This window comes from Notechis scutatus, chromosome Z (assembly GCF_049901735.1).
Source record: "Notechis scutatus isolate UNSWTSFEM ecotype Mainland chromosome Z, rNotScu1.2, whole genome shotgun sequence".
In the NCBI taxonomy this organism is placed as follows: Eukaryota; Metazoa; Chordata; class Lepidosauria; order Squamata; family Elapidae; genus Notechis; species Notechis scutatus.
Genome location: NC_142025.1, coordinates 58176355 through 58190537, shown reverse-complemented (window position 1 = coordinate 58190537; position 14183 = coordinate 58176355). Strand labels below are relative to the sequence as shown.

At 39.4% G+C, this 14183-nt stretch overlaps 1 protein-coding gene across 5 annotated transcripts in view; it reads left to right on the top strand.

The window, feature by feature from the left end:
* LARS2 (leucyl-tRNA synthetase 2, mitochondrial) overlaps positions 1–14183 on the top strand; it is a 185223-nt gene that overhangs the window by 139789 nt on the left and 31251 nt on the right. For 4 of the 5 annotated variants that reach the window (XM_026678478.2, XM_087945571.1, XM_087945569.1 and 1 more), the window contains 3 exons: positions 1099–1281; positions 2790–2959; positions 3859–3936. In XM_026678478.2, coding sequence (XP_026534263.1) covers positions 1099–1281; positions 2790–2959; positions 3859–3936 — 431 coding nt within the window. The remainder of the gene's footprint in view (positions 1–1098; positions 1282–2789; positions 2960–3858; positions 3937–14183) is intronic. The other variant, XM_087945568.1, reaches the window with a different exon arrangement.

Genomic DNA, 14183 nt, shown 5'->3' with positions numbered 1-14183 from the left:
TTCTTTCAGTTGCTGATAAGTAAACCAATGGCAAGCATAATCAAGTTCTTTCCTCGGCTTTAGTACTGGGTCACCAGAATTAAAAGATAACATTTTACCATATGTCAGCCAATCTGGCTTTGCCACCATTTCTTTTCTAAAAATAGCTTCCTCTGGTGAGACCCAAAGAAGCAACTTTGTAGAGAGCCTTGTTTTATTTTTATTACAAACTCTTAGTCTAACAAAATGGTTATTAAAATCAACATTAACTTTACTTTTGTCATACCATAAGTAGCTATGCCATCCAAATATTAATTGATTAATGGTGATTTAACTAATTCATGTAAAATTCAAAAGGTACAAGACAAGGATGTCCTTGGTCCCCTCTACTGTTTATTTTGCTTTTGGAAATCTTGAATAGAGATATCGGACAGAATGAAAAAATAAGAAGTATAAATATTAAGAAAGAAGTTAATAATTTGAGAGCCTTCGCTGATGATTTGGTTATATTTCTATAGGATCAAAAAAGTAATACCATTGTTGATCAAGGTGTTGCAGATAGTTAAATTGTGAAGTTTGTGGGGTTTTTATATCTTGCTAAAAGCATAGATCATTGGGACTGATATTCAAGGGATGAACCAGATATGAATTGTTATAAGTGGGACATTAGACAATCATTACATGGGGTAATATATTTCATATGAGAGCTACCCATCACAGGAAAGGTGGGTGTGATAATGATGTGCAAGAAACATTTTTTAATTATTATAATCTTTACATCTAAATACAAACTTTTTTGTACATGATTGAATTTGAAGTAAGAAAAATTAATATCTCTTGTGTATAGTAGCTTGCAAGCATTACAAGCATTACTAAGCATTGCATAGTAAAAATTCCTAGAAGAGAATAAACAATCCACTTTTTTATTCAAAAGAGCTGCCTTGAAAACTTAATTCCTCCAGTCATTTCTTTAAGCTCAGCCAATATGATTACAACCTGCTTAACTGAAGATGACCTTGAATTTGAACATGGGTACAGCAAAGGATTTAAAGCAATCAGCTCTTAATGTGAAATGTTTCTGAGGTTATATCTAATATTTTTCTTGGTGTATATATTTAGGTCCTGAACCTATTCATGCAAAAAGCAAAGAGAAACTGCAGGTGTCATGGGACAAAATGAGCAAATCCAAGTACAATGGAATTGAACCTGAAGATATAATTGAGAAGTATGGAATTGATACAGTCCGGCTATACATCCTCTTTACTGCCCCTCCAGAGCAGGATATCTTGTGGGAAGCAAAGAGTAAGAATCCTTCTCAAAACCCAAATTCTTCCGCTATCAAATTGGTATTTTTGTTGCAAAATGCTTTTTATATTTTCAAAATGCTGACAAAATCCCCAGATTAAACCTTTTTGCTATTTTCATACTTTGTTAGTTATAGTTGTGTTATTTAGGAGTTGCCATAAGAAGACATCCAATTCTCTTTCTAGCAATCTTCTCTAACCTGTGGCCCAAACACACGTTCTTGGCCCTTTCCATTCCAAATATTTGCCAGACACAAATGTTCTATATCAGGCTTCCCCAAGCAGCTTTCAGGTGTACTATGAATTTAGTTACCTTAATTCTCTGTCATCAAATATTCCAGCTCATGGAAATACAGTTCAGCATACTGGAAAAAAGTCATTAGAGTGTATGTGATTTTTATTTTGAAGATATTTTGAATGTTACTGAAAACAGAAGTAGATGTGTTTTTGAAAGAAGAAATTAATATTTGTTCATATATAAATGTAGTTCCTGAAATTTTGTGTTTTGGATTGCTGACAGGATGTATCAATTTAGATTCTTTCTATGTACAACTCCTTCATTGATCTGAAACCATATTGTTGCTTCTCTGTCTGTACAAAGCCATACAAGGGTCATAGATGAGCAATTAACTTTGCAAGTTAACCCAATAATCCTCATGGAACTGGGGAGAGGAATTATTTGCTTGATGACTGACTTCTTATCAACCCCTTCCCTCTGGAACTATTTTCTTCATGAGGTCATAGTGCCTTAATGACATTAGTCCCAGCATTCTTTCCTCATCTTAGTTGAGCAATCTGAAGATGGCTCTGTTCCCCACACAGGATACGTTGTTTTTTATTGCATAACAAATATGTATAAATAGGGATTGGTTGACCACAGATTTTTGCACTTTGCCATTAATTCAAAAAGCAGAAGGATCTTCAACATTTACATACTAGGTATGCTCCCAGAGGGTACAATAGTGAGAATTAGAGGGTTGAAGGAGAACCATTGTTTTCAGTAATTATGCAGAAATGTTTAAGAAGCAGATCTATAAAAAAGCAACTCAGATATGAGGATATGAACTGTTATACGCTCACATTCTTTAATTCTGTAGAAAATGCGGAATGCCTTATCTTCCTTCTTTGTAAGCAGTACTACTTGAATCTGTATTTTTCTTTGTAATTTCCAAGGTAAGAGAGCACTTGGTTTAGACATCACTTTTTATCTAACTTACAGTGGACAACTCCGGTAAAAGGTTCCTAACATTAAACCATAAGCCTGAAGAAAGAAAGAAAAAATCAGAATATTTTAAATTCAATTAGTAGCTGCTTTATTATTAAACGTTGAATATCATTTTATCCCAATTAAATAAGACTATTTCTACTTGTTCTAAAATTAAAAAGTGGCACTAATGACTGATTATAAAAAAAAGGACAGAATTATTCTTTTTTTTTCCCCTAGCTGAAATCATTATCTTAACATGAGCTAATGAAAGCTTCTGTCTCCTATCATTTTTTTTTTAGCTGATGCAATCCCTGGAGTGTTACGATGGCAAACTCGCATCTGGCACCTAGCAACTAAATTTATAGAAGCCAGAAATTCTGGTCCACTACCAAGTCCTCACTTACTTAACCAGAAAGATAAACTGAATGCCAGACATATTTGGACACAGAAGAACTTCACTGTCTCTCAGGTTGGAAAGAGATTCTGCCTAGTCCAAACATTTTAGCAATATTTAACTGATGGCTAAAATCAAACTGCAACAGAGATGTAAATTTTTTTACTTGTTTAGGGCGCATTTCTATAGTAAAACATCCCTCTAAAGTGAGGGAAATTGGTCTGGTTCTATAATGGACAATAAAAATGTCACAGATGTAACAAGGCTAGATATGACATAGCAGGAAGTGCTACCTTCCACAATCCAGCACACAGTTCATCATGAAGTGGTAGTCCAGAACATCTGAAGACCATTATTTTGGAGAAAACTAGAGAATGTTTTGTGAAAATCAGTTATTGCTTTGTAGTTGTTGATGCAGATAACAACAATGTTCTATTTCATACATATCATACATGTTCCTATTTCTTCCATAATGTTGTAGCACCCAAAATAGTCATGAAGAACAATTGTAATGATATCTCAAATGTTACCAGATAGCAATCATCTTTGTCTTGCTCCAAAGCCAGGAATATTAAGTTGCCTTTATTTTATTTTATCTTTGTCTTTTAAAGATTACCACTTAAAGCCAATTTAGGGCTAATATTTTAAGGAGGGGGGAAGAATATGAACGCATTTATTCTACAAACTACAATTAATTATGGAATATGTAGAATGCTGTGTCTCGTCCCCCTCTCCCCAATAGCCCTTAGTAGTTAGTCTAAAGGGAGTCTAACCAAAACTCAACTGGTTTAGGTTTTTTTTAATGTTAAAATACTGCTTTAAAATCAAAGAGGCATTGATTGTATATGCTGCTGTTAGTTTGGTAGTCTATAAAAGGTGTCAAATGTTTTTAAAAATAGAGAACAAAACTTTTGATGGAGAACTTCTGTTGTGATCTAAGTTAACTGAAGAAAATGTTTGCTTTTGTGTTTTAGGTAACAGAATACTTCCTGGAAGATTATTTGTTTAATGGCATAATTTCTCGACTGATGGGCCTCAGTAACATATTGTTGGTAAGTATGCTATGCAAGTTTGCTTATTTTACAAAAAGTCTGTTTATTCCCTCAATGTACAATAAGGATCCAGTGTAATATATAGTATCAATACATGTGGCATACTGTTTAGTTTTGTGTGTATGTATGTTGATGTTCATCCATCATGTTCGAAGAGGACCTTGACATCTTAACGGGTTGCACATGTCATGCAGAAATATGTGGACACCATTGTTGTAGCATTTGCAGTTGTAGCTTTACAGAGTGCTTGCTTCTTTTGTGCTATAGTAATTCTTTTGTCTTTAAATATCTGGCAGCCTTGGTGGATCAATGTGCGCCATATCGATCGATAGATCTTGTACCAGGGTTTCCCAGGAGGTGGTGTCGATGTCCAGGGACTTGAAGGAGGCTTTCAATGTGTCTTGTATCGCTTCCTTTGTCCACCTTGTGATCGCTTTCCTTGAGACAGCTCACCATAGAGGAGCTGTTTAGGGATGCGATGGTCTGGCATCCTTGCAACATGGCCTGCCCAGCATGTCTGGGCTTTCATCAGCAGGGTGTGGATTGATGGCAAGCCTGCTCTGGACAGGACTTCTGTGTCTGGCACCTTGTCCTGCCACCGGATCCTGAGAAGTCTGCAGAGGCAGGTTGTATGGAAATGGTTGTCTCCTATATACAGTCCAAATCTCACTGGCATACGTCAGGGTAGTTAGCACTACTGCTTGATAGACTTTGAGCTTATAACAAGGCTTATTCCATGATGGTCCCACACATTGATCAGTAGTCTGCCATATGCAGAGCTTGCCTTGGTGATTCTGCAGTTGACCTCAATGTCAATTGTCACTGTGCGGGAGAAGGTGCTGCCAAGATATGTAAATTGGTCTACTGCTTGCAGCTTTTGTCCCTTCACTATGATGGTGGGTCTTATTGGGCTTTCGGAGCTGGCTGATGCATCACTTTGGTCTTCTTTGTGTTAATGAAAAGCTGAAGTTGTCACATGCTGCTGTGAATTATCCACACTGGCTTGCATTTCCTGCTCTGATCCAGCATTCAGGGCACAGTTGTCAGCAAAAAGGAGGTCTTGTAGCACAGTCTCCTTTATCTTGGTGACAGCCTGGAGTCTTCCCAAGTTGAACAGTTTTCCGTTGGTCCTATATCTCAGGCTCTCCCAAGGAACTGTTCTGGAAGGCATATGACAACATAGCTGAAAACATTATGCTGAACAGGGTCAGTGCCAATACACACCCTTGCTTGATGCCATTTGTAATCGGAAAGGCCTCTGAAGCTTCTCCCTTGTCCAGAACATGAGCCATCATGCCGTCTTGGAACGGATGCACCATCAGGATAAATCTGTCAGGGCACCCAAACTTCAACATGATGTGCCGCAGATCTTTGCGATTGACAGTGTCAAAAGCCTTGGTGAGATCCACAAAGGTGGTGTACAATTCATGATTCTGCTCTTGACACTTCTCTTGGAGCTAATGATCTTGTCCACAGTGCCACCCTCTTTACAAAAACCTCAGGTAGTAGACCCTGTCCCAGGTGGTCAGTCAGGCAGTTCAGCAACACTCGTTCAAGGATCTTGCCTGCGATGGAAAACAGTGATATTCCTCTATGATTATTGCAAACTTATATTGATTCCCTTTCCTCTTGTAGAGGTGTACATTCCTGAGGAATGGATCCTTGATTCCAGAAGGATTGAAACAGATGAATGAGTTTGTCGACAAGCACTGCACCACCATCCTTATAGACTTCCACAGGGATCATGTCAGATCCTGGGGCCTTGCCACTGGACAGCTGTCTGATGGCCTGTAGGGTTTCAGTCTTTGATGATGGAGTGTCCAGGCTTTGGTTGGTATCCACCTAGGGCATTCTGTCGATCACCTCATTGTTGATGAAAGATGGACAGTTCGGTATGGATCAGAAGTGCTCAGCCCAATGCTGTAGAATCAGAGTCTTCTCAGTAATGACTGTTGCACCATTTGAGTGCAATACAAGAGAGCTCTGTGAGGGCTGAGGTGCATACAAGGATCTGAAGACTTCGTAGAACCTTTAGGCATCGTTTCTATCAGCAAACTTCTGAATTTAATCTGCTTTGGCATCTTGCGAAGCTTGCTCAGTACGGTCCTGCAAGTGTTGTTGAGTGTTTTTCTTAGCTATTGACAATGGGTTGCTCTGATAAGCACGGTGAAGGCAGTGCTTCTCAGGAAGTAGGGTCTTGATCTCTTCATTGTTTTTGTCAAACCAGTCCTGCTGCTTCCTGTGTAAGGGCCCAAGATATTGTGCAGAAGAGTACACAATATCCCAGAAACGTTCCCAGTCCTTCTCAGCATTTCCCTCTAATAGCAGCTCTGAGAGTTGGTTGTCAAGATCTTTTGCTAGTGAAGCTGCTGTATTGGGGTTCCTCAGTTTACTGACATTGATACATTTCATCACAGCTTTGTTTCCCTGTGGACATCTCTTTGACTTGATGTGAAAGCTTCATTTGGAGATGATGAATCTATGGTCAGTCCAACAGTCAGCACTTGGCATGACTTTGGTCACCCTTACATCCTGTCTGTCTTTCCTCCACACAATGACATAATAAATAAGATGCCAGTGCTTGGAGCATGGGTGCATCCAGGATATCTTTTTGCGAGTGGGCAATCAGAACATATGCCGCATATGTCTTCAGTAGTAATAGGCTATTGCTGTTACATTTACCAATTCCATTTTTTCCAATGACACCATCCCAGGCAGCGTGATCGGATCCTATTCTCAAGTTAAAATCGCTAAGTAAAATCAGCTTGTTTGTGCACTTCATTTACTTCATCCAGATTCATCGTTGTGGGTACATAGACGCTGATCAGTGTGGCCTGTTTTCCTTTCAGTAGTGGGAGATGCAATGTCATGAGATGATCGTTCACACCCTTGGGAAAACTGGCAAGTTTTCAGACAAGATGATTCTTAACCACAAAACCTACTCTAGATTCATGGTGTTCGTCACTGCTGCGTCCACATCAGAAGAATGTATAACCACCTCCTGTTTCTGTGAGCTGACCTTTGTTGGCTAGACGAGTTTCACACAGGGCCACAATATCAATTTTAAATCTTGCGAGCACTCTGGCAACTAGGGCTGTTCTTCTTTCTGGTCGATCTGCTAAGGGTTCTCTTGAAGTATGTGTATGTTCCATGTGCTAATAGTGAGTAATGTCACCTTATGTTTTCTTTGTATTTTTGTTATTCAACTCTCTGCTCCCTGCCCAGTCAGTCCCTGTTGCACATGCACAACATTGTGCGACATGCCTGTAGCTTGCCTTTGTCTACCCACCAGACCAGCCATTGCTGCTTGCCTTTCACTGCGGCCCCGCCTGATCTGATAATCTCCCTGGGTAAGTGCAAGCCCCGGTCACCTTTCCCCCATCACCACCACTTGCCTTTTGTTTTGCCCCTTCCTCCTACCACCACTTGCATTTTGCCGCTGCTGCCTGTCATCTTTCCCCCACCACCACCACTTGCCTTCCAGCTGGGAACACATGGAGAGGTTCCTGTTGGCTCCAGAAAGATCAGCAGCTGCTTTTGTCACCTGCTGCTCGAAGTCCCCCTCGCTTCAGGAAACAATCCTGAGCAGCAGAGAGAAATAGGATTCAACTGGGCTGCTTCTCTGCTGCCCAGGAGCTGTTTCCCTCCTCACACACACTGCTCTGCATTCCTCCTTGTTGCTTTCTGCGTTGTGTGCTCCTTTCCCTGCCCCACTGCTCTCTAATCCATTGTTTGCTGAACTCTTTTCATCCCCCCGTTGCCTTTCTTTCCCGTTGCTCTTCCCCCCATTGTTCTCCATTCCTCCCCATTGCTTTCTGCACTGTGTGCTCCTTTCCCTGCCCCACTGCTCTCCAATCCATTGCTTTGCTGCACTCTTTTCTCCCCCCGTTACCGTTCTCTCCCATTGCTTTCGCCCCCACTGCTCTCCATTGTTCCCCGTTGCTTTCTGCACTGTGTGCTCCTTTCCCTGCCCCACTGCTCTCCAATCCATTGCTTTGCTGCACTCTTTTCTTCCCCCCGTTACCGTTCTCTCCCATTGCTTTCGCCCCCACTGCTCTCCATTGCTTTCTGCGCTGTGTGTTCCTTTCCCTGCCCCACTGCTCTCCAATCCATTACTTTGCTGTGCTCTTTTCATCCCCCTGTTGCTCACCTTTCTCTCCCATTGCTCTCCCTCCCACACTGCTCTCCACTCCTCCCCATTGCTTTCTGCGCTGTGTGCTCCTTTCCCTGCCCCACTGCTCTCCAATCTATTGCTTTGCTGCGCTCTTTTAATCCCCCCCATTGCCTTTCTCTCCCTTTGCTCTCTTCCCTCCTCCCCCCCGCTCCCCGGGGGAGAGTGGCAATTCCGGGATGCGCTGCCTCCGTGCTTGCCTTCCTGGCGAGAGCCTCAATGGTAGCCCTCTGTGTGATATCTGGCCATTCTTTCTCTCAAGTTTATTTTGCAAAATCCGTAGGCAACAATAGCAGGATAAATCATCCCTTGTGCCCCTGGAGTTTTTCAATGAAATACAAGGTATCAAACAAGTAACAATTACCTACAGTTGCTTTTCAGTCCTGCTATGGACATAAATGCACCAAAGAGGTTTTAGAAAAATAACCAACACAGGACTGTAGAAATCAAAGATAACTATTTTGGTCATTAAAATATTGTCTAAATCCAAACTTAGGAAATATGTTTGCTATATTAGTTCAGCATCATAAAATTGCAAGCTTTTTGATTCTCATCCTTCTCCTTTATTTACTTGTTTGTTTGTATTGTAGTCTTTGGTTATTGCATCAGCCACAGTTGAATCAATGGGACTGCATCCAGCAGAATTAGTCTAGGTAGAGGGCTGATTTGTTGTCCTAGGAACTAATAATCCAATATTGAGTTATTGATAATTCATGGTGATATTTTGCTTGTGTTTTTCTCTGACAAAGTCACTTAGATCTTATTAGCATTTTTCAACATTATTTTAAAAAAGGAAGAGAGATAACACTTCAGATATCTTTCAGAAAATGGCTATTTATTTCTTATTATTTAAAGAATGCAAGTTGTGTTTTGGAAATTATCAGAGGCATTAACAGAAAGTTAATGATCAAAAAATGAAGGCATAAAATGTCAAAGCAAAGTTTAAAAATTACTATTTTTATGTAAAAGTGGTAAATCATATTCTAGAAGCTAATCAGAGTGTGTGATAATTTACAGCAGCGCATCATCAATATTATTTTCTAATGTTCACTATTTGGAAATAAGTTTTGTGGTATTGACTATTTATACTCCACTGTTCTACGTATACACAGCTAGCGTAGATAATAATGAATTAATATTAAATCATTTAAAATGTTAAAAAGATGGAACAATAAAAGCAGTTAAATAGAATACAGACTAGCTTAAGCAATCTTTTGAAAACTCGAATGAAGGAATTTTGTGCCAAAAACAATGCTAGATATCAAGTGTGCCTTTAGGAAGATGATGAATCGCCAAAATACTGTCCTAATCAACAGGCCCTTCCTGTAAAGTAAACAGAGTTTCATCATTTCTGTCATTCATCTTCATTATACAACGATTCCGTTATGAAAAGGTAACTGCAAGATTCAGAAGAGGGCAGATAATGAGAAAGGCAAGAAAGTTCTTGAAAAAAAAAAACTTCTATTTTTGCTTTATTGATATATTAAGGCTTTTAACAGTGTCAACTACAATAAATTCTAGATATCCTTTAAAAAAATAGGGTTTACCACATGACAGCTGCTTATTGAAGGAACAGAACAGAAAATTAGATACCATTAGATACTATACCATATTTAACTTATACGCCGAATACATGACAAAAAATGCTGGAGCCAAGAAGTAAACACTAGAATGAAAAATGGAGAGAATCATCAAGAACCTTAAATATACTGAAGATACCAGTTTAATAGCTGGACGATTACTGTATATACTCGAGTATAAGCCTAGTTTTTCAGCCCATTTTTTGTGCTGAAAAAATCCCCCTCGGCTTATACTCGAGTCAGATCCCTCTGAAAAAATGGTGTGGAGTCGCGGCCTCCGGCGGCAGCGACTCCCAACAGCCCAGCCGGGAAGGGAAAGGCAAAAAGCGCTTTGCCTTTCCCTTCCCGAGGCGGCAGGACTGGGGCCGCTCCGGCGGCAGCGACTCCCAACAGCCCCAGCCGGGAAGGGAAGGCAAAAGTGCTTTGCCTTTCCCTTCCCGAGGCGGCAGGACTGGGGCCGCGCCGGCGGTAGTGACTCCTGACTCAGGGGCCTCCGGGGAGGGGAAGAGAGTGACTCCTGCCTCCGCTGTCATCATCATCTTCTTTTGGGTTAGTGAATCAATTAAACCTTTCATGATAGTGAGATCGTTTCCCAAATTAATTATTTTTATTTTTAAATTTACCAGTAGCTGCTGCATTTACCACCCTCGGCTTATACTCAAGTCAATAAGTTTTCCCAGTTTTTTGTGTAAAATTAGGTGCCTCGGCTTATATTCGGGTCGACTTATACTCGAGTATATACGGTATGCTAGAGGGGCAACCCAATACAAAGAAGAGGAAGAAGAAGACAAGAAGGGCGAGGGCATATCTGACACTGTCTTTTTGGGGTGTACTTCCAAGAGGCAGGATGCAAGCTTGGCACTGATCTTTTTTACTGCCTTTCTGGGGGACATGTGATCTTTCATTAAATCTGGATGATTTCCTTAGGATATCTTGTGAGGTGAGTGAGACCAGCTGGTATCTTTAAGTGGTGCAAATGGGTCTAAGGATTGCTTCTCCTGGGCATGCTCTTTCTGGAGAGCTTAAATTACCTCTCTGCTGAAGAGTTTCACTTTATGAGCAGGAGTTGGCTGCTGTCATTGCATTTTAACTATTTTAATTATCATTGCATTTTAACTATTTTAATTCCTCAGGGTGCTCTGGCACCCTGCCTGATATGTAACTCTGGCTTGCAGGTATTTTTAATCTAATGATTGCTATTTAGGGCAGCTTTTTACAAGCAAAGAAGCTTTTTGTATTTTTGTGCAGGTAATCCTTGACTTACAACAGTTCATTTAGTGACCATTCAAAGTTACAATGGCACTGAAAAAAGTGACATGACCATTTTTCACACTTACGATGTTGCAGCATCTGCACAGTCACGAGAGGCCAGGAGAGAAGTGCCCCTCAATGTGAGTGATGTCAAGTTGACCACGCCCAGCCAGTCACATGACCGCCAAGCCACACCCAGCCAGTCACATGACCATCAAGACATGCCCACAAATTAAGCCACACCAACAGAACCGATTGTTAAGAAATTTGAATCCCACCCCTGGTGATAGTCATAGGTAAGCAATCAAATCATACTAGGAAACAAATAAAACAATATAAATTGTAAAGATACAAGCAACATAGTTATAGTCATAAGTGGGGAGAGATAGGTACTAGGAAGTGTTGTTATAATCTAGTAGTAGAGAAATAATAGTAATACAGTCTTAGTAAATAAGTTGACAGTGTTGTGGGAATTAGTTGTTTAGCAGAGCGATGGCATTCGGAAAAAACTGTCCTTGTGTCTAGTTGTTCTGGTGTGCAGTGCCCTATAGTGTCATTTTGAGGGTAGAAGTTGAAACAGTTTATGTCCAGAATGTGAGGGGTCTATAGATATTTTCACAGCCCTCTTTTTGATTTGTGCAGTATACAGGTCCTCAATGGAAGGCAGGTTGGTAGCAATTGTTTTTTCTGCAGTTCTAATTATCCGTTGAAGTCTGTGTCTGTCTTGTTTGGTTGCAGAGCCAAACCAGACCCTTATAGGGGTGCAGATGACAAACTCAATAATTCCTCTGTAAAATTGAATAAGCAGCTCTTTGGGCAGTTTGAGCTTTCTGAGTTGGCGCAGAAAAAACATTCTTTGTTGTGCTATTTTGATGACGTTTTTGATATTAGATGTCCATTTGAAGTCTTGACATATGATAGAACCTAGAAACTTGAAAGTCTCTACTGTTGAAACTGTTGTCTAGTATTGTAAGAAGTGGTAGTATAGAAGGGTGTTTCCTGAAATCTACCACCATTTCTACGGTTTTGAGTGTATTTAGTTCATGATTGTCCTGGTTGCAATATAAGGTAGTTGTTCAACTTCCCATCTGTATGCAGATTCATCATTGTCTAGAATGAGTCCAATCACTGTTGTATCATCTGCAAACTTTAGTACTTTAACAGAGGGATTTTTTCAGATGCAGTCATTGGTATATATAGAGAGAGAAATAAAGAGAGCACACAGCCCTGGGGAACTCCTGTGCTAATTGTACAGATATCTGATGTGATTTTGCCTACCTTCACCTGCTGCTTCCTGTCTGTTAGGAAGCTTATGATCCATTTACAAGTGTGGTCAGGTACAGCTAGATGATTTGGTTTAGTTACAAGAATATTTGGAATTATGATTTTGAATGCTGAGCTGAAGTCTACAAAGAGGACCCTTGCATAGGTCTTTGGAGATTCAAGATAGTGGTGGGATTCAAATTGTTTTACTACCAGTTCTATGGGCGTGGCTTGGTGGGCATGGCAGTGGAAGGATACTGTAAAATCTCCAGTCAGAGGTGGTATTTGCTGGTTCTCCGAACTACTCAAAATTTCCGCTACCGGTTCTCCAAAACTGATCAGAACCTGCTGAATACCACCTCTGTTCAAGATGTTGTAGAATGTAGTGCAGAGCCATATTAACAGTATCATCTGTTGATCTATTTGCTCGGGAGGCAAATTGCAAGGAGTCTAACAGCAGATCTGTGATGGTTTTCAGGTGGGCCAGCACTAGCCTTTCAAAGGTCTTCATAACTACAACTGTTAGAGCAACCTGTCTGAAATCATTCAGTTTCTTTTTTTTAAAATAAACTTTATTGAATTTTATTACATTAAAAATATATAATTCAATAATAGCTGTTTGTTGTGCTTATCGTATAACAATCATTTGTGCAATATTTACAAATATTAATTTGTGCATAATTATATTCTTATTCTATCTATATTCTAAATTTAATAATTACTTATCCTTAATCTGTCTCCGATCTATCCAGCTATACCATTGTTCCCATACCTTATAAAATGGTGAAGCTTCCTTGTCTTTTAAACTCAGCGTTAGTTTATCCATTTCAGCACAATTCATAACTTTTTGTTTAACCAGTTCCTCTACAGGTGTATATGGCTGTTTCCAACATTGGGCAAAGGCAATCCTGGCAGCAGTCAGTTTGTGTAATAATAAGAATTTTGTACTCTTTATGTATTATTATTTTTTGAAGATCCCCAATAGGAAGAGTTCTGGTTCTAGATCTAATTGTTCATTGGTGATTTCCTGTAGCCAATTTTGGATTTTGAGCCAGTATTTTCGGCCTCTGGACAAGACCACCAGATATGATAATATGTTGCCTCTTTTTTTTAACATTTCCAACATATGGAACTCATTTTAGGGTACATTTTCACTAATCTCGAAGGGGATAAGTGCCACCTATAGAACATTTTATATGCATTTTCTTTGTATGTTGCTGATTTTGTTAATTTGTGATTTCTATTCCACACAGTCTCCCAATCTGATAACTATGTTATGACCAATATTTTGACCCCATGCGATCATGCATCCTTTCACTACTTCTTCTTTTAATTCTACTTCTAGGAGATACTTGTAAATTTTGGTAATATTTTTTTTATCTGGGCCTAATAAAATTTTGTGTTAATTGTTGAGGTTTCAAGTATATTCCATACTCCTTTACATCCTTTTTATATCGACTTTGTATTTGGAGATAAGCCCACCAGTTTACTCGTAGCCCTTGTTCTTGGAGCTCTTGTATTGTTTTTAAATTTCCATTTGTATCCAATAAGTCTTTATATTTTAACATTTTGTTCAGATCTAAATTATTTGGGTAGATTGTCGCTTCCATTGTAGATAGCCAAATTGGGATTTTGATATAGTGTTTCTTTTTAACCTCGATCCAATTGTATATCAACGAATCTCTAATCAGATGTCTGTGGAAATATTTTTGTTTAGTGGGTCCTATGTCCCAAAGAAAGGCATGCCATCCCCTCTGAAGGTTATGATCTTCTATAGCTAATATTCTTTTATTCTTTAAATTAATCCAATCTTTTAGCCAAACTAATGTTTCTGCACTATAATATAATTCCCAATTTGGCAATCCAAAGCCTCCTCTGCTCTTCATATCTTGTAGTAATTTCATTTTTATTCTGGGTTTTTTACCCTGCCAGATAAATTTTGCTGTCATTTTATTAAGATTATCGAAAAAGGTCTTTTCTAA